Source organism: Osmia bicornis, chromosome 5 (assembly GCF_907164935.1).
Source record: "Osmia bicornis bicornis chromosome 5, iOsmBic2.1, whole genome shotgun sequence".
NCBI lineage: Eukaryota > Metazoa > Arthropoda > Insecta > Hymenoptera > Megachilidae > Osmia > Osmia bicornis.
Window position 1 is genome coordinate 8,700,887 of NC_060220.1, and position 24,120 is coordinate 8,725,006.

General features: G+C 34.5%; 2 protein-coding genes across 2 annotated transcripts in view; one reads left to right on the forward strand and one right to left on the reverse strand.

Moving 5' to 3' along the window:
* LOC114872376 (glycogen-binding subunit 76A) overlaps window positions 1-18,269 on the reverse strand; it is a 55,733-nt gene extending 37,464 nt beyond the window's left edge. Inside the window, exons 1-2 of the mRNA XM_029179502.2 lie at window positions 17,876-18,269; window positions 4,622-4,648 (exon numbers count right to left, since the gene is read on the reverse strand). Coding sequence (XP_029035335.2) covers window positions 4,622-4,648; window positions 17,876-17,950 — 102 coding nt within the window. The 5' untranslated portion in view covers window positions 17,951-18,269. The remainder of the gene's footprint in view (window positions 1-4,621; window positions 4,649-17,875) is intronic.
* On the forward strand, window positions 17,375-23,907 carry LOC114872377 (divergent protein kinase domain 1C). Its single transcript, XM_029179507.2, has 5 exons — window positions 17,375-17,389; window positions 18,282-18,787; window positions 21,074-21,234; window positions 21,864-22,551; window positions 22,634-23,907. Exons 2-5 carry the CDS (start codon window positions 18,638-18,640, stop codon window positions 22,862-22,864), a joined length of 1,230 nt encoding a protein of 409 aa, XP_029035340.1. The 5' UTR covers window positions 17,375-17,389; window positions 18,282-18,637; the 3' UTR covers window positions 22,865-23,907.
* The last annotated feature ends 213 nt before the right edge of the window (window positions 23,908-24,120 follow it).

Consider the following 24,120-nt stretch of genomic DNA (forward strand, 5'->3'; position numbering starts at 1 on the left):
TACATAAAATTAATATTCTGATTAGTAGATCAGATATTGTAACAAAAATCTTGTAAGTCTTAAACCCTTTCTTTAAAATTTGACATTAGGAAATCATTAAATTTATAATAAAATAATAAAATTTTCAATATTAAAATATTAACGAATCTATCTACAATTTTTCTTTATTCCTTTTTCTTTTTACCAAAATATTTGTATCACTTCTGAAAATAATTATAATTTAACGACTTTAACAATAAATATTACTGATCCATAAATAAAATAGGGGTTCTAAATAAAAAAATAGCTTGCTTCGTTCTACATGTGTCACTTCAGAAATCGTACAACTGTTATTTGTTTGACCTGTTTTTCGCGACAGACAAAAATACTACTGTAAATGAGGCAGTTCCAAAAGATACGTTCTATATAAAAAAAGAAAAATTCATAACCCACGATTATTGGATAATAAATTTGTTCTAACTCAATCATTCCTGTTCCATGCCATTACTTAACAAAAAACGTCAGATAATTAAAAAACAACGAATCTAGATAACGATAAGAAAATTTACTTGAGAATTATATTTCATTCATTTCTAAGCTTATCATAATAAATATGTGATAAGAATCGACCTGAATACAATTCGCAACCGAGATAACATTAAAGATACGCAAACTATGCCTACTTTTAACTTAATCGCGATTCATAAGCTGCTAATTACAAAAATTTCTCAATTATTAGAAATAAAGATCAGAAATATCATTGAAAGTTTCAACTTTTCTAAATAATTCTTGCCCAGAATAAACATTCAAGAGACAATTCGAAATTTTCTTTATTGCTACTTAAATTATTGACCGCACGCGGTCATTAGTACTCATTAAGCTTGATTTTCTGCTCCATCCCCCTCATTCTGTGTTGATTGAATCTATTTACCGCGTCAACTAACATAATGAAACATTTATAATGATTAAGAGAAAGAGGAAACAGAGAATATTGAACGATAATTAACATTATCGTTTCTTCCCGATGGAAAGCGAATTTATCGATCTTCATCGATAATAACTTTTCTCCACAAAGTGTTGCCTTACAATAGTCTGGAGAGATCTTAGGAAACACATAGACACATTGACCCAGATAAGACTTCAAGAAAGAGCGACTATTCTTAGGATGTACGAGTGGGTGCCAAATATCTTAGAAACTGGCAAATAATTAAATTTATAGCGAATGAAAAAAATAGTATCAGCACACCTAGTTTCATTTTTTTCTAAAATATATCCCGTGATCCTTTGATGATACATAGTATAGTCAACGAGTAATGAACAACACGAAGATATTCATTTTTATGAAGTTTCAAATCAATTATGCTAATGTCTTATATTTCCAGTTACGCTATTCGTCAGGTTTTGATAAACGAGTCTCACGACCTTAACTGCAACTACTATATAAGTGGTCGTGCCATTGGTGACACACCTTATGAGCAGGAAAATAAATAAGAAGCCGTAATGGCATATACACAGATTATTCCGTTGTCTCAGACTAGTCTGTACACGGTATTTGCGCGGACGATCTCTGTGTAAGGTTGACATGAATTATCTTTATTGCGCTTCTCGTTCTCCTTGTTCACCGAGCACCCACGACAAGAGCAGTTCAGACGATGATCAGGGAGCAATGAGCAACGATATTTCGAGGCCTTACTATAGCGATGTCGTTTCCTTCGTCTGACCTAACTTACTTTTATTTCCCCTCGAATCAGGTTCAAGATTCCGGTTCCGTGGATTTCTCATTCTCTTCGGAATTTGCACTCGCAAAATATTTATTTCTTTCTTTTTTTACTAACAACAAACATACCTAATCACATTTTTTTTGGTATAACGAAATTCGAAATAAAATTTTAGAATAGTAGTTTGATTATTTTTGTAATTTGAAATTAATAATTATTTTCACTGTAATACTGGATGTAATCAAATTTTGTTACTGAAAAAAATGATGGTTATCTGTCAATAAAGAATTTTGATATTATATCTTTTAAGTATTTCAGACGTATTTCTTATCGATTGAAAGCATCGAGTATGTACATGTAATCATACATAATCACTCAAACACTTGACTTTATGCATCTTCTTGATCGTTAATTTGACATTTTTATAACAATAAGAAAATGGTAATGAAATATTAGATAAAAAATAGTGCAATGCTATTTTAGAACTTTATACATTATTATAAAAAATAATAGCTTTTCAATAAATAATTAATTAAATAAACAGATTTATTCTTCGCGATAGCTATTTAAATATTAACGCAAAAAAATAATTATATTATTACCAACTACTAAAATTTGATTACATTTAATCAACACTAGTGTATTAAGAGGGGCTCTAAGGGGAGCCACAGTATTGGGCCCCTCTTTGCAGGAGTACCCTGTCTAAGCCTTCCATTTACTAAGTCAAAAAATACTGAATTAAATTTTTTTTTACCTTTGCTGATTAAGTAGATTGTAGTGATTACAAAACATATAGAAAAAAAGACTAAAACTGACACAGTAGATCTTTCATTTAAAAAAGTATTAAATAATATTAAAATAAAAAAACTTAAATTTAATAATATTCAAGTCGATTTTAATCGAGATAACAGGACAATATCTGAAGTTATTTTATTTGAACCAATTTAATAAAGCCAATAATGAGAAATAAAATATCTTGTGTTCTTATATTCTCATAATGAATAAATACTTCCCGATTGCGAATTGTCGCAATAAAAATGATAACACATCATTTTGTCGAAAGAATGTTGTACAGATTAGATACATAATGATAAATTACTGTGTAATATGATTGATTTATTTCGATTATGTCTGTCACAAGTACCTACGTAATTATTTACTCAAGCAATGTTAAGGCAAATAAAGAAACTTGAAATATTAAAAACACTAATTATTAAAATTAAGCTTGAACTCTTTTACCTAAAATCCCATTTCAATTTTTATGCAATTATTAAGTAATTTTTTTGTCATATTACTGCTTTACTGAAATCATAAATTTGCAATTCCTTGAAATATTACTTTTTCTATGCAACTAACTTTAGTTCAAATACCATTACATATTTCCTAGATGTGGATCACAACTGACCTAAGGTTCGCCATTAGTGGCTTAAAACCTAGTAGACATACAGAAGCTCAAAGGTAAACATGAAACTAACTGATTAATTGGAATAGCTTTTGAAATGCTCCAGAGCACTGCTACGTTCTTCCGCTCGATACGATCACTTGGTCGCCAGAGGCAAGGGTAAGTGACCAAACAAAATCACACCAGTTTCAATGGACAAGAGACTACGTATCGCGAATACTATACAGGGTGTCCCATACAACGAGGCCAAATTATATCTCCAAAATGAAAATATATTATGAAGAAAAATGAAATAATGTCGAAAAAAGAATCATCTAATCAAAATATTGACATTGGAAGCGGAGGGTTTCAAAGATTTCAAGACAAATTTTGTTATAAATGAAACTATGTATTCTTATTTTTATTTTCTACAAAAAAGTATTAAAGTAATTGGGTCGAAAATGAATTAAATTGAAATTAAGTTGACTTTGAAATTTTTGAATAGATACATTGGATAATTCGATACAATTTAATTTTTCCTAATGACACTTTTCCCTATCTTTCATCATTTTATAAATATAAGAAAGCCCAATTGCATGGAACACCCTGTATACATGTAATATCTAAATTTCATGCATAAGCTGCATGAACAGTTACAATTCATCGGAACGAACAGCCGGCTTGCAACAGGCCGAGACAAAGACCCGTTGTCGATAGTCGTATAAATTATTGTTAACTTCTACGAGCAATAAATATTAATCCAGCGTGGCACAAGTGTTTCCGCAATATGATTTAACCGCCGTAGCAATTGACGCTTCGCGAAACTCGGGGATGGCGTGGCGATTTACAGGTGAAAAATGTATACTTGGATAAAACGCGAAATAGAACGACGAATGGATCATATTTTTAGAAACAAATAAATCGAAATGTCAACGGCCTTTCGTTGATAGTCTGCTTTATCGAGTCAAGATAAATTACCAGTTATAATTTGCTTGGAAGCAAGTACGCTGTACTTTATCTGTCACGCGAGATGCGTGAATCATCTAATTTTAAAACGAGTTATAAAAATGAGGCTATGCTCGCCCATTAAAGAATTTTCTGATAAGAAATTATGTCAGATAGGACATAAATAAATCATTATCGACATAGTCGCCGTTTTGTGCTTAAAATAATTTTATATGCTGTTATTAACAATGTTGAGCGTGTATTTCATATGCAGCCTTTTTGAATTTTTAAATTCGATTTGAAGTTTGCTTTGTCACACACAAATTATTATTAAAATAGATTTACGAAATTATAATACCCATCTTAATTAATGATGTATTAAAATGTAATGCACAATTAGCCCCTGAAATTGTCTATAAATCCGATTTTGCATATTCCACCTACCATGGAAGATCGTAAGCACATAATAAATAATCTAGAGTGTATTTTATTAACGCTTAAAAGAATTTTAATAAAAACTTTACTTTTGGCAAATAATGCTGAATTAAGTGATATTCCCTATTTGTCAAATAATTCATCGATAGACATAAAATCTTACCTTGACCCAACTCGAATATCTCGTCTCCTGTAACAAAAGAAAACACACAATTAGTGTAATGTATAATTTGTATAAAATTAACTGCTGTCCCCTTCCCCCCAAAATAAGACGTAATCTCTAAAAAATTGTTGAAATTAATAAAGAAATTTCTTAGCTCTTCAAATTTTGTCTCGATAGAAATAAATTACCCCCATTCCCTTCTCCCAAAAAAAATTCTAGTTACGTCAATGACTGCAATATTTCAAGTACCAGTAATCTTTCAAGTGTTCCCATTAAATTTCTATCGTCCAGCTATTATCGTCAAATAGATCAACATTCGCAGTACGATTTAAAAGAAATATCCCGAAAGCAACAAGACAGCCAACTATACATCTAAACTACGTCGTAAAACGAGCAAAACCGTAATCGTTTTCTTTAAACGACCCACTAAAAAGGCATTCCTCAGGATAATACGCACGCAAGGATGCGTTCTACTCGTATCGCTCGTTCTCGTTAATAGAGGAAAGGATTCCGGGAACAACGGTTAGCGTGAAACGAAACAATTTCCTCCGGGAAAATCGAAGAGTTACCGCGTGTCATAGGATCGTGCGTGACGTTACTTTACGACAGAATCTTAAAACTGGTCCGTGGCTGCATACGAATACAAGATATAATTGTGATTGCAAAAAGAAAAGAGGAAAAGCAGAGGGAATAAAGCGAGAGACCGCGATCCTTTCAGGAGATGTACGATCGGGAGCAACGACCAATCGTATTTTTCCCCGATGATTACCGCGAGCTTGGACGATTAATGATGGTTTAGCTCGTTGTTAATGCAACGCTGATAATCGTCCGCTGCATTGCAATTATGTTGTTACGCTCACGGGGACACCCGGTATATGATCAGTCGAGGGTGTGGTCTCGATGCGAAAAGAAAGCGAAGAAAAAAATCTCCTTCCTCTTTTAAGACGCATTATCGTGCGTAACGCATCGTATTTCAGCCTCACCGAGTCCAAGGGGGCCCCATCCAGTATCTCCCGCGAAAATAAACGTCCGGTAATACGGACGCTTGTACACTCCCGGTCAAATCAGTCTCCCCCTAGGGAAAATGGCGATACAGGGGAAAACAGAAATTCTCAGAATCTCGGTAATTTTCTACTATTTCGTCGTCATCTTCCATACGTTATCGTATGTTTTGTTTTCAACTACATCGCATATATTACCGTACAAATATTTATTTCGATCAGAACGTCTTCGAACTTTGAGCGTAACCCCTATATTTAACGTCAATTAACTTTCGAAATACTATGCTTACGTATTTACGGTTATCAACGAAAGAAACCCCTGCCCGACAAGGAAGTATCAGTGGCGTTGTTCGGGGCTGCAATTGCCACGTGTTAAGAGATTACACGATACGATGTGTAGACGTCAGAGATGGCAAAAATCAGTAATTTTGCAATGTGTACATAATTTCAGGAATACCCAAGCAATAATTCAAAAGATAATTGATATTAAAATTCTGATTATATTTATCTGCTTTAATAATGATTTTACGTATTATTTTTCTCATTCTCATCAATTTTTTAATAATGCAAAGTAACTTTATTTCTTCCTTTATTTCATTGATATGAAATGCAGTTCGTTTATTATTTTATAAAACAATTATAATTTTGGACAAAAATAACAATTTTCCCGAAAATTATATCTGAGAGCTTGATTTAAGCCGCGAAATGACTTATTTCCAAATAGCAATTTAGATTTAATAGAAGAAATTCAAATAGCAATGTGAAAGGTTGAATTACGAATACTTGACGGTGGCCATTGAAGCGTTAACAGGGCGAAAAATTCGATGGTTCCGGCGAAGGTTCGTCAATTTCGCATGCAAACATCGAAGGAGCAACCGTAAGCCGAAGTCATTGCCCGTTGCAATATCTGCAACGTCGGTGCACGTGCGTGCACCCGTGAGTGCATAAACGCGTTCGTACAAAACGCAATCTCGTCGGTTGATCCGATACTCTGAAACCTGCTACGTCAATGGTAGACGCACCGTACCCTTGTAATTGGTATTACTTATGGGAATTACCAGCTACCATAAATAACGAAAAATTAACTCGTCGACGATCCGCCGCGCCGCAAGGGAAACATAAGTGAAATACACCGAGCGTTTCGTTTAATTGGAGCAACTGGATAGTTCGATTAATTATTGCCTTCTACGCCGACCGTCGGCCGAGAATAATTGAGAAACGGAGGTGAGATTCATGGCGATTGGTATGAAATATATCTAGAACCTGTATGTTCAGTCTCCTTGCTACGATTTTTCATATATCTATCAAACACGCGAGCTTCCCTTTACACTCTATAGTTTCATGTGCTCTATCCAGAAGGGGATAAAATTGAGGGAAAAAATTCATACATAATTCTTTTTTTTTTTGCTTAATAATGACTTCATTTGTTAATAATGCATAGCGAAAAACTGAATTCGTAGAATTTAATATTTTCAATCTGTATTTCAAGAGGAATACTTAGAAGACTTCGACCCTATAGCAGTTAAGGTAAAACATTTGTACTACGTAGCCATAGATGAGATTATCACGCAATCGTTGCATGACATCGTTCATAAATACATTACTTGTTTCTCCATTTACCTAACCAACGAAGAGCTAATTGAGGCCTCTGACTGAACATGCCGGTAATTAAAAGCTCTTGGGCTTAATTATTGTTACTCCTGTGGGTCAATGGGCATGCGCATCAATATAACGAAGAATGTTAAGATACAACACATTATAGAGTCCTATGAAAATTTATGTACATTATTATTTAGGTGCTAATAATATTTATTGGGATAGAAATAAGCATAGGCGGTATGTTATTTTGCCTGCTATTATAATAAATCAATTCTTCATAATTTCCTTTATTCCCTTTCTGTACTGTTATGTAATTAATTCTGTACATTAAAATAATAACAATATTAGGTATCTTATTTGAAAAATTATGAATTATTTTGTAATAAAAACAAAAGTATCTTATCTCTCTTCTGTTTTTTAATTAAAAATATGACAGTAAAAACCATTCAAATACTTATACTAATATCATGTTAAATCACAACCCTTAAGTTTTTTCCATCCTTTTTTCTGGAAACGTGTTGTTCAACAGAGAAGAATGACCTCTTCCTGATGACCTTTCTAGAAGATACATAGGAAATCGAATGAAACGAATACATGGGAGGCTAGTGGGAGGAGCTCGCGCCTCAGGGTGACTTTCAGGAACTAACTAAGGTCCATCCGGGATACTGGATCGAACACAACCCTCTGTTTGAAGGTGACCTTTACTGACGTAGTTGCAAACACGAATTGAAAGGAGATGACAAAAACACAATCAGTAGAAAATTGAGCTGTATTTGGTGAAATACGTCGAAGTAATTAACCCTCGGACAGCCGAGTCCTAAGACAATGATATCTAATTTAAACTTAATTTTATACCCTATATTATTTTCTTATTTGTCAACGTTACGAAACCCTTTCGTTTGAAGATTAACAAATCTAGTTTTAATTGAAATTCTATTGAATGTGTCTAGTAGGTATGAATCACGATTGACCCAGATCAGTTGTCCATAAATGAAATGCGTAAGCAAGCGTAAAGTTTTGTATAATTTTTATAAATATTTATCAAAGGCATTATTTAATGCCATTTTTTAATTCGTCTCAAAAATGACTCCTTGTACAGTGAGCAACAAAAAATAAATTTTATTTTACAACTACAGTACTATATTGCAAATAATTAAATAAGTAAGCTAATTGTTAAAGCTTTTTAATTGTTTTTTATATTTTTCAAAATCACAAATTAATCGTACCTATTCACATTTATTTATAATTTTATATTCTAACTATGGATCTTATTACTTTCAAAACTGCACGTATTCGCTGTGGAATGCTATCCACTGTCTACTAATCTCTGCCAGTAATCAGGTCTACTTTTCTCCCATTCTTCTTGCACTCTGGTTCACAGGTTATCAATGGATATTGGTGGTATGTGATACAATGCAATCATCTTTCTCTTTCCTTTTTTTTATCAAATAAACCCGCAAATGATTTTTATTGAATTTAAATCTCGAGTCTGTGCAAGCCAATCTAACATTGCAAATTATTCAACCAATCCTGTATTTATTCTACTGGAAATCTTGGAACCATAATTTCCACCAGACTTATACATAAATCTTATCTTAAACCACTTCAAAAATGACAAAGTCAAATTCGAAAGTCATCAAGTCAAAGCTCATTCGAATCTTGTCAATTCATTTAGTGGATATGAGGATCCCTAAGTATTCATTCAAGAGGTCTCTCAATCCCGGAAAAATTTCAGGAAACCAGTATGTTCGATTTGACACGACATTTTCTATCACTGCCTAACGCTCGAAGGTCAAACCAATCGAAACTTACAGTCAGCTTCTTTCTTGATTAGTGCGAAAGAAGACCCAACAGGGTGATCGACAGAGAACCTGACAAATAGCATTCAACTTCCCGGATGATTTATGATATACCATTGGCGTAAGGATTTTTTCTGGGTTGGGCTAAGTCTCCTAGCTTTACTTAATGCTTTCGACCGGATGCCATCATAAGATGACAAACTTAATTTAATTCTATTAAATGTAGGAAGTGATGCTCCATTCGTCACTATTTAATTTTTTCTATTTTATACCGTTTTAAAGCTATTGCTTGACTCGACTTTAAGGAACACCCTGTACATGGTTTTACCAGGAGGACTATTTGCATTCTGGGTCCCTCCTTACGCCAATGCTTGCAAAACCCTCGCATAACTTATCACGAATTTAAAGGTCGACGAAAGGCTGACACGATCAATCGGAACGACGTTACGCTGAATCGAGGTCATCGTTCGCACTTCTTTCACGATTCACCCCACGAACACGAGAATGAACTCACGCAGACGAGGGTCAGAGGTCAAAGTAAGGCCTACCTCAGCGACTCGGCCGCAAAGATCAAAGAATATGCTCGCTCCTTTTTACGTGTCGACAACCTGAACGCTAAGGATTTTGCCACGACCTTACACACCTGGACGTGGATCGTAGCTGGTCGGCAAGATACCAGCAAATTTTATTCTCCGTTATCGGTGCTCTACCATACGCTACTTTAAGGCTACTTAGGATCCTTAAGAGGAAATGTGTACATAAAGAAAAAAAGTAGTTTTATTCATTTACTTTTCAGCCACGTTCAGAGCATTTTGGGTCTTAGGCATACAAATGAAAACCGAGGCCATTTTATTTTATTTTTTTTTTTTTTATTAAATTAAAATAAGTCGAAGCCAGCAGATTCATTTATTTCATGCAATTATTTTACTTCACCTTTCATCACAAATAACTTTATCAGTTTACTCAAAAATTTAAAATAGTTTAAGTTATGAATCAAATTTTAAGAAGAAATATTAAATTAGAGGGGAAGGGCTCATTATGTCCTATTATGTGACACGTATTGTCCTATAGTGGATCAAAAATATGTACAGGGAAGTATGTATCTCAGCTGGGTCAAAGGGGTTAAGGCATGTAACACGTGTAATTTCAGTGAACTTTGCATATTAATAAATATTATACATATTTAACTAAGTTTGTAAACAATAATTGCTTACACGAGTGATTCCGTGTTACTCAATGTCCTTTATAAAGAATGTAATTTTTATCTCAGACGCAGGCGAAATGATGTCAGCGAACGTTCTTAACTAAAAATTATCGTTATTATTGTTATTGCTATTGATATCGTGTTCACTATCGACGTGTATTTTTTTTTTAACTAATTTATTATTATATACTGCGCACAAATTTTTTTTTGCACAAAGTAAATATTTTGGTTCGGTAAACATTATAAGAAATTATATCTCGAATTATCGTTATGTAAGAATACGAGAACACGTGAGAAAGTAATTAAATGCTTTAGAGTTCCTTCGATACAACTTCATACAGAGGGGAACATCTGAATAACTCACTTGATTTAGAAGACAGCAGAAGATATAAAAAGACCAATCTCACAAGGGAAATTTAATATTTTTAAAATTATTTTAAACAAGAGGAAGTTTGAACTTTTTGAACAGGAAGTTCAGCGTGTACTGATAATGGCACACATGGTAGGGAATGAGTTAGTACCCATTTCAAAACATTGGACATGATCCAAAAATGAATTGATGAGTTCATTTCATCGAAAGACCAAGTTTGCTTTTAGACGCAATCAATAATAGCCAAATATTATAGAATCACAATGGTTGCATTTACAAATATGCATGGATCATATAAAATAATGAAAATTAAAATAAAATCAAATAGCTTTAAAAAAGTGCTTAAAGAAGCATTTAAAAATAAAATTAGTGTATCAGGTGATGGAGAACTATTCCTTTCTTATTTATTTTTTTTTAAATCAAACTGGATTACAATGTGCGAAGATGACTCTCTTACCATTATTTTAAATGGAACTTTCCCTGTTTGTACTCTAATCACTCGTGCCCCACCTAACACTATATTTGGATCAATATTTCCATATCTCGACGAATTTATTATCAGGATGCCTGAATATTCTACTAAAGATAATTATCTACCAACAGGACCGAATTAAGACTATTAAATTATTAAATAAAATATTATTTATGCTACCTCATGAACTTCAATGTTCAGATAATATATGGTATTAAAATTTCAGGCACTTTGTGAACGTGTGGTTTCCCACGCGTAATCGCCATTTGGGGAAATTTGTAAGTTTACACCGTAACCGTTTTGATACGAGATTCTCGTTAGAGAGTTAATGAATGGTCAGGCTGCGAACGCCGACGTTGAAGTAAATTAACTGCTCATTCGTGGCTGAACATCAATTGCAATTTTTGTTAGAACACGCTGCGAAACACGCGCGAGAAACATTATACGGGTCTTACTAACCAACCAGTCTGTTATTCCCTAGAAAACTACGCTAATTGTCGATTATCAAGAAAGACCTATAGACCATTAGCGAAATCAGAATTTTACAGGAAATCTAATTAACTGAAAGTTAAAGTTATTTCACAGTTAGGGTAAAGTAACTGTGTTAGCAAAAGTTTAAATCTTATAAACTATGAGTCAATAATAATTCGTACTTTTAAACTATAATTAATTGATCAGGATTAAATTAATCTGTAGAAAATAAACTGAAAAATTAATTATAAAATTTATTGAATGATATCATCAATTGAATTGAATTGAATTAATCGCACGATAGAGATATTACAAAAAAAATTAATTTATTATTCTTTATAAATTGCTGAAAGCAAATACGAAAGTGAATTTTAAGAAAAATTTAAAATAATTCTAAATTAATCACTTTGAAGATATGAAGACGATATTAAGTGAATACATTCGTGATTGATAACATGGTAATACATCTTTTTATCAGAAGCTGGAAGCTTCTAACGTATATACTACTACGTCTTTAATTGTACGTCTTATCTCAAGGGAAGAATGTAAACATTAAGAACTTATAGACTGAGTAGATACAAGAAAAAAAATCACAAGAACTAAATAATTTTTAAAACAAATTTTTAAGCTTCTCCAAATTATACTAAACGAAGGTGTAAGCTGCATCTTGGATATACGAAATGTAAATCTACGACATGGCCGCCAAATTGAATATTAAGGAAATAGAAAATCTCTAATCCTTTATTGTAAAATCTATTCTAAACACATCCTGGTTTATTAAAATCAATGATATAAGAAGAATACCAAATATTCCCACAGTAGAAGAGAACTCGGACATCTAGAAAAGTGTAGTTAATTGTATGAACAATTAGAGGCATTCGATAATGAAACAGTAAATTGTGTATGCTTAATGATGGACAAATGCTTATTAGCGATAGTGTACACAGACGATGAAGGAATGACACGCGGTCAGTACGTGCTTATAATACCACGAAAGAACAACGAATACACGTTCTAATAGCTAGTCGATAAAACGATACCAGTAATGTAAGAGAGGGAAGGACGTTTCCGCTTGTAACAGAAACAAATCGATCATCGGTTCATCCTCTTCTATATTTGAACATGTATACTGAAACGTATTAACCTGTTGCTTTGTTCCTTACAATTTCGTGAAAATTACTTTTCATTTTTCTGTTTGATAAGAAAATTCTTATAAATTATATTTTCCATTAAACTGGCAGTAATAACATGCAATTAAATTCAGAAAGAGTACAGTACTGAGCATGGATGATCTAGGGAAAATGAAAAAATCTCCGCTGCTCCCTGTATATAATACTTGAAAGATAGCAAGCATTATTTTTAAGAATAAGAATGTCACATAACATTTCCTGCTATCGGTTACAACAATTTGTTTGATACTCGAGAAAGCCCCTGTATCGAAACACAATATGTACGTTCACATCGGTAAAAGAAACGCGATACGAATCTGAAGCAATCGGTTACCTTTCTTCCACTTATGTTCGAAAGTGGATCGAAAATATGTGTCTATCCTTATACGTAATGATTTTTAATAATTTGCATCAGTAAGAAAATACAAAAACATAAAAATTTCTTTAACATATCAAAAAGAAGAATCTTAGATTCCTTATTTTAAATTAATTAGTAGACTTGAAAAATAACGCGAAAATATGATAATGATAACAATAAAAAAAATCAAGAAATGGCACTGAATTAATTTGTACACCTAACACTATAAATACTTAAGAAATTCTTGATATAATTTGACCCAATTAGGTAGTCATAAAATTATCAAAAATATTTAATAGAATATTCATATAAATATTAATTTGTATACTTAATACATTCAATTAAAGAGAAGAAAAATTAGTACATAATCGTAAAAAATATTTGTTTAAAGTTTCAATGATTTACGAGAAAAGGTTGATTTACAATTTTCGTTTCTTGTATTGTCGAAGATTGTTTCGAGAAACGAGAGGAAGAATGCATATAATTTTTGCGATGAAAAGGACAAATCTGAGCGCAAATGGTCCGAGCGATTAGACAAGTTATCGAAAGTTGGAAACTTCGAACGAGGCATACATTGTTAATTTTAACTGGAATGCAAAAGCGATCAAACGCGAAGAAGGAAAATCCAACAGTTTAAAATATGCAAATTTCAAGTAAACACGACTTCGTTCATCCATATTAAAAAGTATTAGTTCGCAGTTGTACATTCGATGAACGAAATATTACAATATAAATACTTTTTGAATTCCACTCACGAAAATAATTATTGCATAATGTTAAAGTAATAGTGCACGCGAGAAGATACATCAATTTAATCACGTGCGCGTATCTTCTACCGCTATTTATAAGTCTACTTCTACAAAAGTACAACGCGACATATTTTTCGTCTACACGTGGTGTAATAGATTTAATGTCGGTACGTAATTAAATTAAATGTAATATGGGAATTATTCCAATGTAACAATTTAATTATATAAACAGGTCGTCCCTAGCCAGGACCGAATTAAGATTTCTGGGGGCCCTGGACTATCAAACCATCTAGACCTTCCTTGGTAGATAAACTTGGTTTAAAAGTTGATATTCCTTCGAAATAAAATTAAATGTGCTTATTAATATTTTCTAACAAATCCAATGGAAGGTTTATAATGGGGCAAATGATATTTTTTTATTATCTTTCCTCCCTAACCAGATCATTAAAATAAAATTGAAAAACTATACATCAATTAATCCATTAATCAATTTTTAAAAAAACTAGAAAAAATAATAGAAATAGTATGCTTTTCAAAGCTCATTTATCTCTTTTTAATTTAAATATTTGGACTCTTAGATGATATTTATTTCATCATTAAATTCTTAATTAAATTTTTTTTCAAAGTGTAAACACATAAGCACGTAGGGATTTAATAGAGCAATATTTGTTTTGACACTTAATGGTAACTGAAGGCTGACCAATCAACTATGATTGCTTTGAATTACAGAGATGATACTACTGAACACTGCAACTGATATTTTATATTTGAACAACCCTTATATGAACAAATGATGGAATAATGGTCTCATGTGTATCAATTAACCCTCGAAAGATGACAGCCAGGTCAGTCAGTGACCCGTACCTACATGTATCGTATGTACATACACAGGTATCATTCACTAACGTTAAACACCCCGAAAGATTTTTATTTAATAAAAAATGATATTTAAAACAACAGTATAAAATTTAGAAAGCGAATTGAAAATTAACCTCTTGGATTAGCAATAATACTATCATTATCTGGGGGTTAACCCTTTCCAGCCCATATGGCAACATTTATTTAAAATGTATCAGGAGATTAGGAATTCACAAAGTTTGATTTCTGAATAGGATGACAGTTTCCCTAACGCAATATAAACATAAAACTTGTTCGCATTGCATCATATCCTCTTCATCGCATTCTCTAATCAATGAAGAATAATTTAAAGTAGAAGGGGTTGACAGCATCAATGAACCTACAGAAAAGACCCGCATGGTGTTAACCCTCAAACGACGGACCATGAAGGAAGTCCCTATTTTTAAATTTTCTACTGTTCCTTTACAAATTATTTTTCCAATATATGGAACCCTTTTGTTTAAAAATTATATGATATATTCAATTTTAGGTTATTACTCTTGTACACGTTTTGTAAATTTGGATCACGATTGACCCAGGCTCCGCTGTTCAAGGGTTAAATGCCGTGAAGGTCACCGAAGACCGGCACCGCAAACTACGCGTACTCTAATAATAATTAAAACCGATAGAAAAATATTATTTTCACTAATAATGTAAAATAATAAAAAGCTTGACATTTCAAATTTGAAAATTAGCTACTCCTATTCAATACATCTCATAACAAATCCCCATAGATTTAACTTCTCTCACGATAAACAATTTTTTAATGAATTGCGGGAGGGTTGGGAAACGTGCAAGTGAGCGCGTGCATCGCGACACTCACGGACTTTCCGTAAGGCGATCCTTTCGCTGTTGCCCCTTCCAAAGCGCCGAAGAACGAGATGCACTTCCGAGGACGACGCGGCTAGCACTCGAGGCCCTCAGCCGGAAGTACCGGTGTCCATCGACGGAAGCACGGTGTTTTCGCGCGAGTACGCGACACAAAAACGGTGAACGCGCGATTTTGCGTCGTTACGGAACAGGCAAGTATAGGCGAGATACCGAGCGCAACGGTTCGGAGCTCCGCGTGGCCGTGCGTACGTCCGGCGTAAAAATGATGAGGACGGGCGTCGCTGCACGACCGCTGGCACAAGGGCGTCGAAGGTCGCAGCTGCGCGCCAAGCGACATACAGGTGCGTCCCTCTTTCGCGATACGCGCGATTTGGAAACAGCCACGAATCTCGGCTACAAGATGCGACCGTATCTCCTAGTCGACACCACGCGTTTCAACAGACGGGTAACAACGGAAGACGGTCTAAATCCACTCGACTTTCAACGGAGGGCATTCACGCTAAAATCAACTACTAGTTGCTCTTTGTATACTATTTTCAGATTACGTATGTTTATATCATTTTGAACGCTGCGTTGTAAGTTATGGAAGAATGAATTTTATTATTTAATAAAACAAAATTATCATTGGTACTGTAAAATTTGTACCCTTGTTATAATTCTCCCCTCCCAGCCCCCGCAGGCTTTCCTGAATTTCTGGTCCACCCCGTAGACTTACGCGGCTTTCCAGGTTCCAGGATTTCCGGGGTTCTCTGCCCCGGGCATCTGCTCCTCACTGTAGGTGGCCCCGGGAAGAATGACAATGTAGGGGAGAAAACCCTATATACATAGGTTTGTGACCCCCCACCAGTTTCCCATTTCCCTAGAGAAGGTTACTATGCTCAATACTGCACATATAGAGGGTATTGAACAAGCATCGCATTTACACTAATTGATAAAGAATGAAAATCTAAACTAAAAATCCAATATCCTTTTTCCAAACGATGCATAGTTTTGCCGCAATTAATTATTAAAAATTAATGCGATTAGTCAATTAGCGTGGAACTACAAGAGCAAACGATCTAACTGCAACTGGGAACTTCTTACTCTTCTAAGGGTAAAATTATTATGTACATGAACTTATGGATACTAATTATGTTAAAATTAAACAATATATGCAAGACACTGAACACTTTTAATAAAGCCAGGAAACCTAACCCATCCTAGACAAAAATCTTAGATACGCACCTATCTTTAATAGATCATATATATTAAAAATATAATCCCAAAAACTATTTGTCTCCTTTTAAATTTCAGTTGCATCACTGATCGCAAAGATTTCAGTTGTATCTATTTCATAGTATGTGCGTGCTATAGAGGAGGCAGCACCAGCTGGACTTCAAATTAAAGCTCTCCTGGCCAGTTTGAAGTACACATTCGTAAGTTTGCACACGATCATAAAGCTTAATGTGTGCACATGCACGACGATGATGAGCCAGCAAAAAAATCCCTACAACAGCAACTGATGTAAAGCAGTTGCAGTTAGAACGCGGTGCGTGAAAGCGAGGCTTTTATCGTACATCTTCTAACGAAATTTCATTAGATTAATAGTGCAAGAATTTTTTAATTAATACGACGTTCGTACAGAAATTTAGTTACGTAATGGCTGTCAGCAGCAGTGACATCATACTGTGTCAAGAAAATTAAGTTTGTCAGTGAAAATATTTTTGGGGTTCAAATTCAACTAAATTGTGGAAAAATAGAAATAATAGTGTATTACAATTGTATTTATTTAAAAAACCAAGTGATTCATCGTCTATGTTAATTAAAAAAATTAATCATAAAAAAGAATTTCGTTTCAGAGTTGGATTTGTATGTTGATTTTATTTGTTACCCTATTATGTAATTCTAATGATTCTATAATAGTTAATTATTTTTAATAAATTGCATAGTGGAGAAACTAAATATCTTAATAATTACTTTAATAATAATTTATTTTGTGCAAACAGAAGTGACTAAAATAATTTGGCAACTAAATATTTGTATACTGTAAAACAAAAAAATTATAAGTAATCTAATTAAATTTTTCCTTGCTTTGTTTTCTTCCAAAATAACCTTGTAAATAATTATCGACATCTTTTTTCTCAGATAAATTTTAGTAAATTTAAAAAAAAAATTTGAAATTTGATTAAACATTATTATTTTCTTCGATTGTATGTGTGTAAAATACGCAATATTCTGATTACTACAATTAAACATCACGTCCTCGGATAATTAAAAAGGACAAATCAATTATAAAAACTTTCACTAGACATCTAACTCACACATGTACAATTTTTACTTGCAGATATTGCATACCTTAACGCATGACAGCAGTATTCGATCACATAAACGTCTGATTATTTCCGACAATATATACACTATACTTATCATTGCTGTATCATTTAACAAAATTTCAATCTATCTCAGCAGTAGCGTACTGCTCAACTAAGCAGTACAATAACTGCCACCCCAAAAAGAAATAACCGTCCTCTCTAAAAAAGCAAAACATAACACCAACAAAGCATAATCCCTACTAAAGCAAATCCATCCGTATTTGGCCATTTACACTGTCGCGTGAGACGTTCCGAAAATAACCTTTCTGAAAAGCTAACCTCAAATCTTTCTCTAACGACCAATCATCGTAGCCATAAAGTAATCCCCGAGAGTACAGCGTCATAGCGAAAAAACGTCAGGAACGAAATTCGAATTTTTCCTTGGACAGGTCTAAATACAATACGAGCCTGCGCAAAAGATAGGTTATCCGAAGAGTCGCCACGAGAGGCGCGGCGTCGCGGCGCGGCGTCGCGGCGCTCGCATGTGCCGCAGATTATGCCGCATTGCCACAAGCGTACAGAGCACCGGTCAGCCGACGATCGCATCGTCGGGACGAGAGACGTAAACGAAACGAATGAGTTCGCGAAGGGATTAAAAAAATCGGGGCGTCGGCACGATGCGCCGTCGCGGACGTCGACGACGATCAAGCTTATGAGAAACGAGAACGTCGACAAAGAATAGTGGGAAAATACGGCTGCGTAAATACTGATCGACTTACCTGAAGGAAACGGAGTCCGCAGGATCATGAACGTCCGACGTTTGCCCGGTTTCATGTACCACTACAGGATGGTCACTCTCTTCCTGTTCTCCATTTTCCTCCTCGTCATCTACTTGCTTCTTCACTGGGGTATCATGTGCACGAATCTCGAGGCTTGGCGACACGTATCCAACGTGGTGAGTTCTTTTCAATCTTACACCGATGCAATCTTGACACTGTACCACGACATCACGCGTACACGGATCACAGAGGGTCTCGCGAACTGGTGAAACGAGGATAGAAAATGTGTTAGGGGTTGAGAGGGACACGCACGCGCCCTTGCGGCCTGCACGAAACTGACTGCCAGCCTTACCGAGTGCCAATTTCACGCGTATCCGTACGAAAATCGAATCAAAACATTGCGTGCCTGAGTGCTTGCACTGCTTCTGTTTACACTGTTTCGACCGTATTGTGTTGATCATAACTGCTGTGCTCGCAAGGGTTTTTATTTCGGAATTTGCTTTCGGAGTTTACTGATCTATTTACCTCTCTATGAATACGTCCATGAACGTTATTTTCATCTTATTTTCCAGGAAAATAGAACCTTTTTCATAGATCACAATTCTATAGAAGTTGTTTGAAATCTTGGGATTGTGATTAATCGTTGATGAAGATATGCACAGAATTTTTAGGAACAATAATGAACATAATAAAATTCTTGTAATTTAGAAATATTATACTGTTATGAAAAAATTTTCTAGTACATTTAATGATTGGACTTTTATTATTAAGTAGTAAAGAGAGACTGAGAGAGCCTTATGGTCTCTCCCCAAGATATCTTTTCAACTAATGAATTTGCGCCCTAAGCACCTTAATACATTTTCGTAGAGAATTAAAATGTATTTGTGATTGAACTAATTGTAAGCACTTTAAGAAACATTGTTCTTAGGCTAATTATAAATTGATCAGTATTCTTCGACTGTAAACAACATTCATTGAACATGCATATACATAAATTCAATTTGTCGCGAATGGTTGCATCGAACGTAAGCTTAGTGTCACTACTCATTGTATTCGATCCACAGTATCGTATCAGAATATTAAGAATGAGACTGTTTACGTAATACATTATCCAGCTCACGCGAGGTCATGAAAAAGTACTGTTATTATTCTTCATACTAAATTATCAGTCATTTAATGTTTTTCCATTTGCAACATTAAATAAGACCGAAAGTAAAATCGTACGCATTGATCGTTCATTATTAAATAATTTAAACTTAAAAAGAACATCAAGCAGTAACCATTTTATTGTTTATTTCTTTTGTAATATTGATATATTTTTAAAACAATACATTTAATATCGGTCAGCATTTTCAAATTATTTAATATGTCAATATGTTAATAACACATTTAGTACTTTCTGTTTCAACTTTGTTTTTGAATTTTAATGTTCTGATGCTATATGTATACAATGCCATGAATGCAACGTATGGCACTGTCTAGACGAAATTTATTTCTCAACCTTGATGTCTTTAATATACTGCATCATCGTCACGAATCCTACTTAACTACTTAAAACAAGAAGCCTCTGTAATTCTATTCAACTGAATTTTAACCTTTGTACGTATTCCATAATTTAGAATAAAACATATTATCGACCAACAGTTTTAAATCATTACGTGAATTAAATTTAAAAAAATAGAATCTTTCGAGAAAGATACAATGTTCCATGCTTCTTGTAATAATTTTTCAAACTGTTCAAAATTGTAATTATATATAATGTTTTTTAAATAATAAAAATGTTCAATCCATGTCAGTGGTACAATTATAATTGTACAATCAAAATTGATTTTTGTTTCATAGTTTATTAATTACTTTTTTTATTTCTATTTATTCTCGACAACGTTTCCTGAAATTTTCGAAAATACTCAAAATAAGATTTTTAATTAGACCATTGACCCTTTACTCCCAATTAACGCGGCCTTCTTTCCATCTTTAACCTACTTTTCAGAAGAGGGTGCAATGAAAGAACTCTAGCCTCATTTTCATCGGTTTTCTGAAGCTTTAAGATTCCCTAATTCGATTTAACTATCAACGAAGATACCATTGTCTTTCTAATTTGCTAATTATATATAAATATGAAATGAAAAGTAAAAATAAAATTTTAAATGATATTACGTCGAAGATATGTTACCTGATAACCGAAAATACATTACAGCCCTCATCGTAAAACGGCTTTAACAGCTTTTCTGTCCCACTTCAATATCTTACGTAACTATTTTTACCGAAAAAGAATACTCGTAAAAGTAACATAAATCACATAGGAATTGAAGCATCGTGCAATATAGAGTAGGTACTTCATAAGAAGGTATTTGTTTGGCGTCACGAGAAATTGGAAAATTTCAAAATGGAATAACGATTTGAACGAATTAAATTGTGTCTTATAAAAGTGCTACGGTATTTGATCATAATTTTCATTTCAGTGTAGCACGCACAGAAAAGGGACTGCAATAGGAATTCTGTGCGAACCATTGTGCGCCGAAAGAGGAATTCACTCGCTCGCCTGTGAAACGCTCCATGCAGGCAAAGAAGCTGTATTTTCTGCCCATTGGGAGACAACTCGACTAATGTTCAAGGCGTCGAGGTTCACATTTTCATATTATTATATATTACCTATTTTTCATAGCTGTAACATAACGAGATTGTAAATTAAAACATTCAGAACCAGCGTCGATTTATTTTACGATACAGAGACTAATATCCAATAATCGTTAACACGTTGATACACTTCGGTAGATCTACCCTTAGGAGAGATTCAAAGAGATCGTAAAATCACTTAAGCGTGAAAGAACACGGTATCACTGAAACAAACCGCAGTATGCGGTCTTAAGTGCCGGCATCATCAAAGAATCGCTGCGTTCTAATGATTTAATTTACAACTCCTTCTTATCTCGACAGAGCTGCATTTATTACCCGGGACCTGAAAGTCGTTAACTGATCAATACTTTTATCGCGAGAAGCTTAAACTGATCAATACTTTCGTCGTGATTTTACTCTGTTGAGAGTGTCATCTTATGACGACAACCGTTCGTTAGGTTTGTCGTCTTATGATGGCATGCATGCTAAGGGATTTTAAAAACGACAATTAGGAAAAATAATAAATATCAGTTCAAAATTTTCTCGCGTAAACTTTGGAGCCATCGTCCCTACATCACCATTTTCCCTAGTGAGGTCTACCATGCTCGGTGTTGCACCTATGGAATTCGGTTTCAGAACGAAGGCCCAGTCGGAGCAGTTCGAATCGCTATTCTGGACAGATATATCTGGCGCGAAACACTACCCGTCTGAAACGGACTTCGGCACCATGATCAAAGATCTAGTTGTTAGCAAGCTAAACGTGACACTGTCGCAGCATCAATTAGAGAGGCTGATGCGACTACGTACGCATCGGGTCGAGACCGAGTCGACGAGACGACAGCTCGAGATGGAAAATCTCTGGCCGTTGTTACAGGAGAACGAGTATCTGATGAGCATCCTTTACGAGGACAGGGATATTTTTCCTCAGCTGATTGGCACGTGCGGTACCTTCTACGCGGTCGAGTACGTCAGGCCCATTGAAACACCCACGACGGTACTAGCGTTGTCCGATTCGAAACCGGAATGGGCAAAACGGCTGAAGCTGGCCGTGATGATACTCGATTTGCTCGAGGAACTCGACACCAACTTCCCCGAGCCGATTCATTTGTGCGACGTTAAGATAAACCATTTTGGTTTGCCCCTCGGCGGGCAGAAGCTGAAATTCCTCGACCTAGATGCCGTGTTTCCTAGAACGATCATCAACCGTATCACGGCGGACAGGAAGAGCTGCGAGAAACACGAGGACTGCGACTTCTTCGACTGCAGGTCGTTTTGCTCGAAGAACAAGCGCTGCGAGTCCCCGGTCGCCAATAATAATTTACAAGTAATTGGACTGCTAGTTGTAACAGTTATTTTTATTTAATAAAAAAAATACTATTGTTTAATAAATTTTTATGAAATTTCAGATCGTATGCGAAAAGATATTCCTCGGCTGGACTCTTTCAGGGACTATCATCATTCCTGGATTACTCATGTCAGAGCACACCACCAGCACATTGGCAGTACTTTTACGGCAATGTGCAAATCCAGCTGGTGATGTCGAACATCTTCCACGTGCCGCGGTGTCGGATAGTTTAAAAACTAGATTATACAATATGCTACACGAAATGGAGCAGGAGGTTGCTGCTTCCGTGTAAACAGGCATTGCACATGAGATTGCCCTACGGGCGCCCGAGCGCGTCAGGGACAAAGATTTCTTAATAAATAAATTTACATGATAATTTTTGTTTTAAATAAGATAAATATTGTCCGAATTGAATAAGAAGCAATTATTTAAGTGAAATTGCTATTAATTTTATAGTCATCCTTTAAGAAAACAACTCGACTCTGGCCGCCTCGGGCGACCGTTTTATTGTTTACTGTGCATGCCTGGTGTAGATATTTCAATTAGAGTACAAAGAAATCGCGAAAATCTAATGTTAAATTTTAAACAGCCAAATTTATTGGAATCTTATTACAGAATGATATTAGTAGATGGAAATATTAGGAACGATTCAAGATTGTTTATGATTTTACTTCGAGAAAAATTTGTAATTCGTTTAGTGTACAGTACCGATCATGGTAGACTTCCACAGAGAAGCATACTCTCCGCGTAGCCTGCCCCATAGGTGACTCCAAAGAGAATGGCAATGTACGGTAGGGGGATTCCACATATATAGGTCTCTGGCTCCCCACCACTTGTGTGCAAATGTTTGCGCGGGAAACGTTTTTGCGGGAAAAACGAATTAAAGTATATTATTATTTAGTTATCGGATCAAGTATAGCGCAAATGTTTCCCGAATTTATATTTTATAAATTCGAAAAAAAACTCGTGAATCGAGTAAACTTTGTACTGTAAAAAGAAAATAACGAAATAAACGACCACTAGAGGCTAGTGATAGCGGTAAGGATAGGTATTTGAATCAAGTACGATATTATCAATAACGAGCACAAAATACGAACTATCTTATAATTAATTATAGCTTTAGCTGTATAGTTAAAATTTAAAACTTGATACGCTTAAATAGAAGTAAAAGGTACTAAGATTATTATTTTTAGTATTCATGTGTAGAGACTAAGAAGAAATCGAATAACGAATACCAATTTAGTAATTGTATCATTTAGTAGGTTTTATTAAATTTTGTCCTTGCCCTTTCTTTATTGAAATTTTTGTATTGAATAAACTAAACTAAAAATTCAATTTGTAGTTTAAAAAACCTTCCTCTTCGCCGAAAACGGTACAGGTGACATCATCTATTGACGAACTTAGGAACTGATAAAATAGAAATTTCTGTTTTTTGGCGAAATAAGGGACTTTTGGACTTTCCCGAGGCGGCCAAATAATTCTATGACCTCGAATACATAGGAAAAATGCCCTCGCATTCTATTTAAAACTTTAATTAAGAAAATAAGA

Coding starts and splice junctions, on each gene's coding strand:
- LOC114872377 (XM_029179507.2), top strand. CDS start 18,638: ATGAACGTCCGACGTTTGCCCGGTTTCATGTACCACTACAGGATGGTC. Junction 18,788..21,073: donor GGCGACACGTATCCAACGTG/GTGAGTTCTTTT, acceptor TTTTCATTTCAG/TGTAGCACGCACAGAAAAGG. Junction 21,235..21,863: donor CTAATGTTCAAGGCGTCGAG/GTTCACATTTTC, acceptor ATTCGGTTTCAG/AACGAAGGCCCAGTCGGAGC.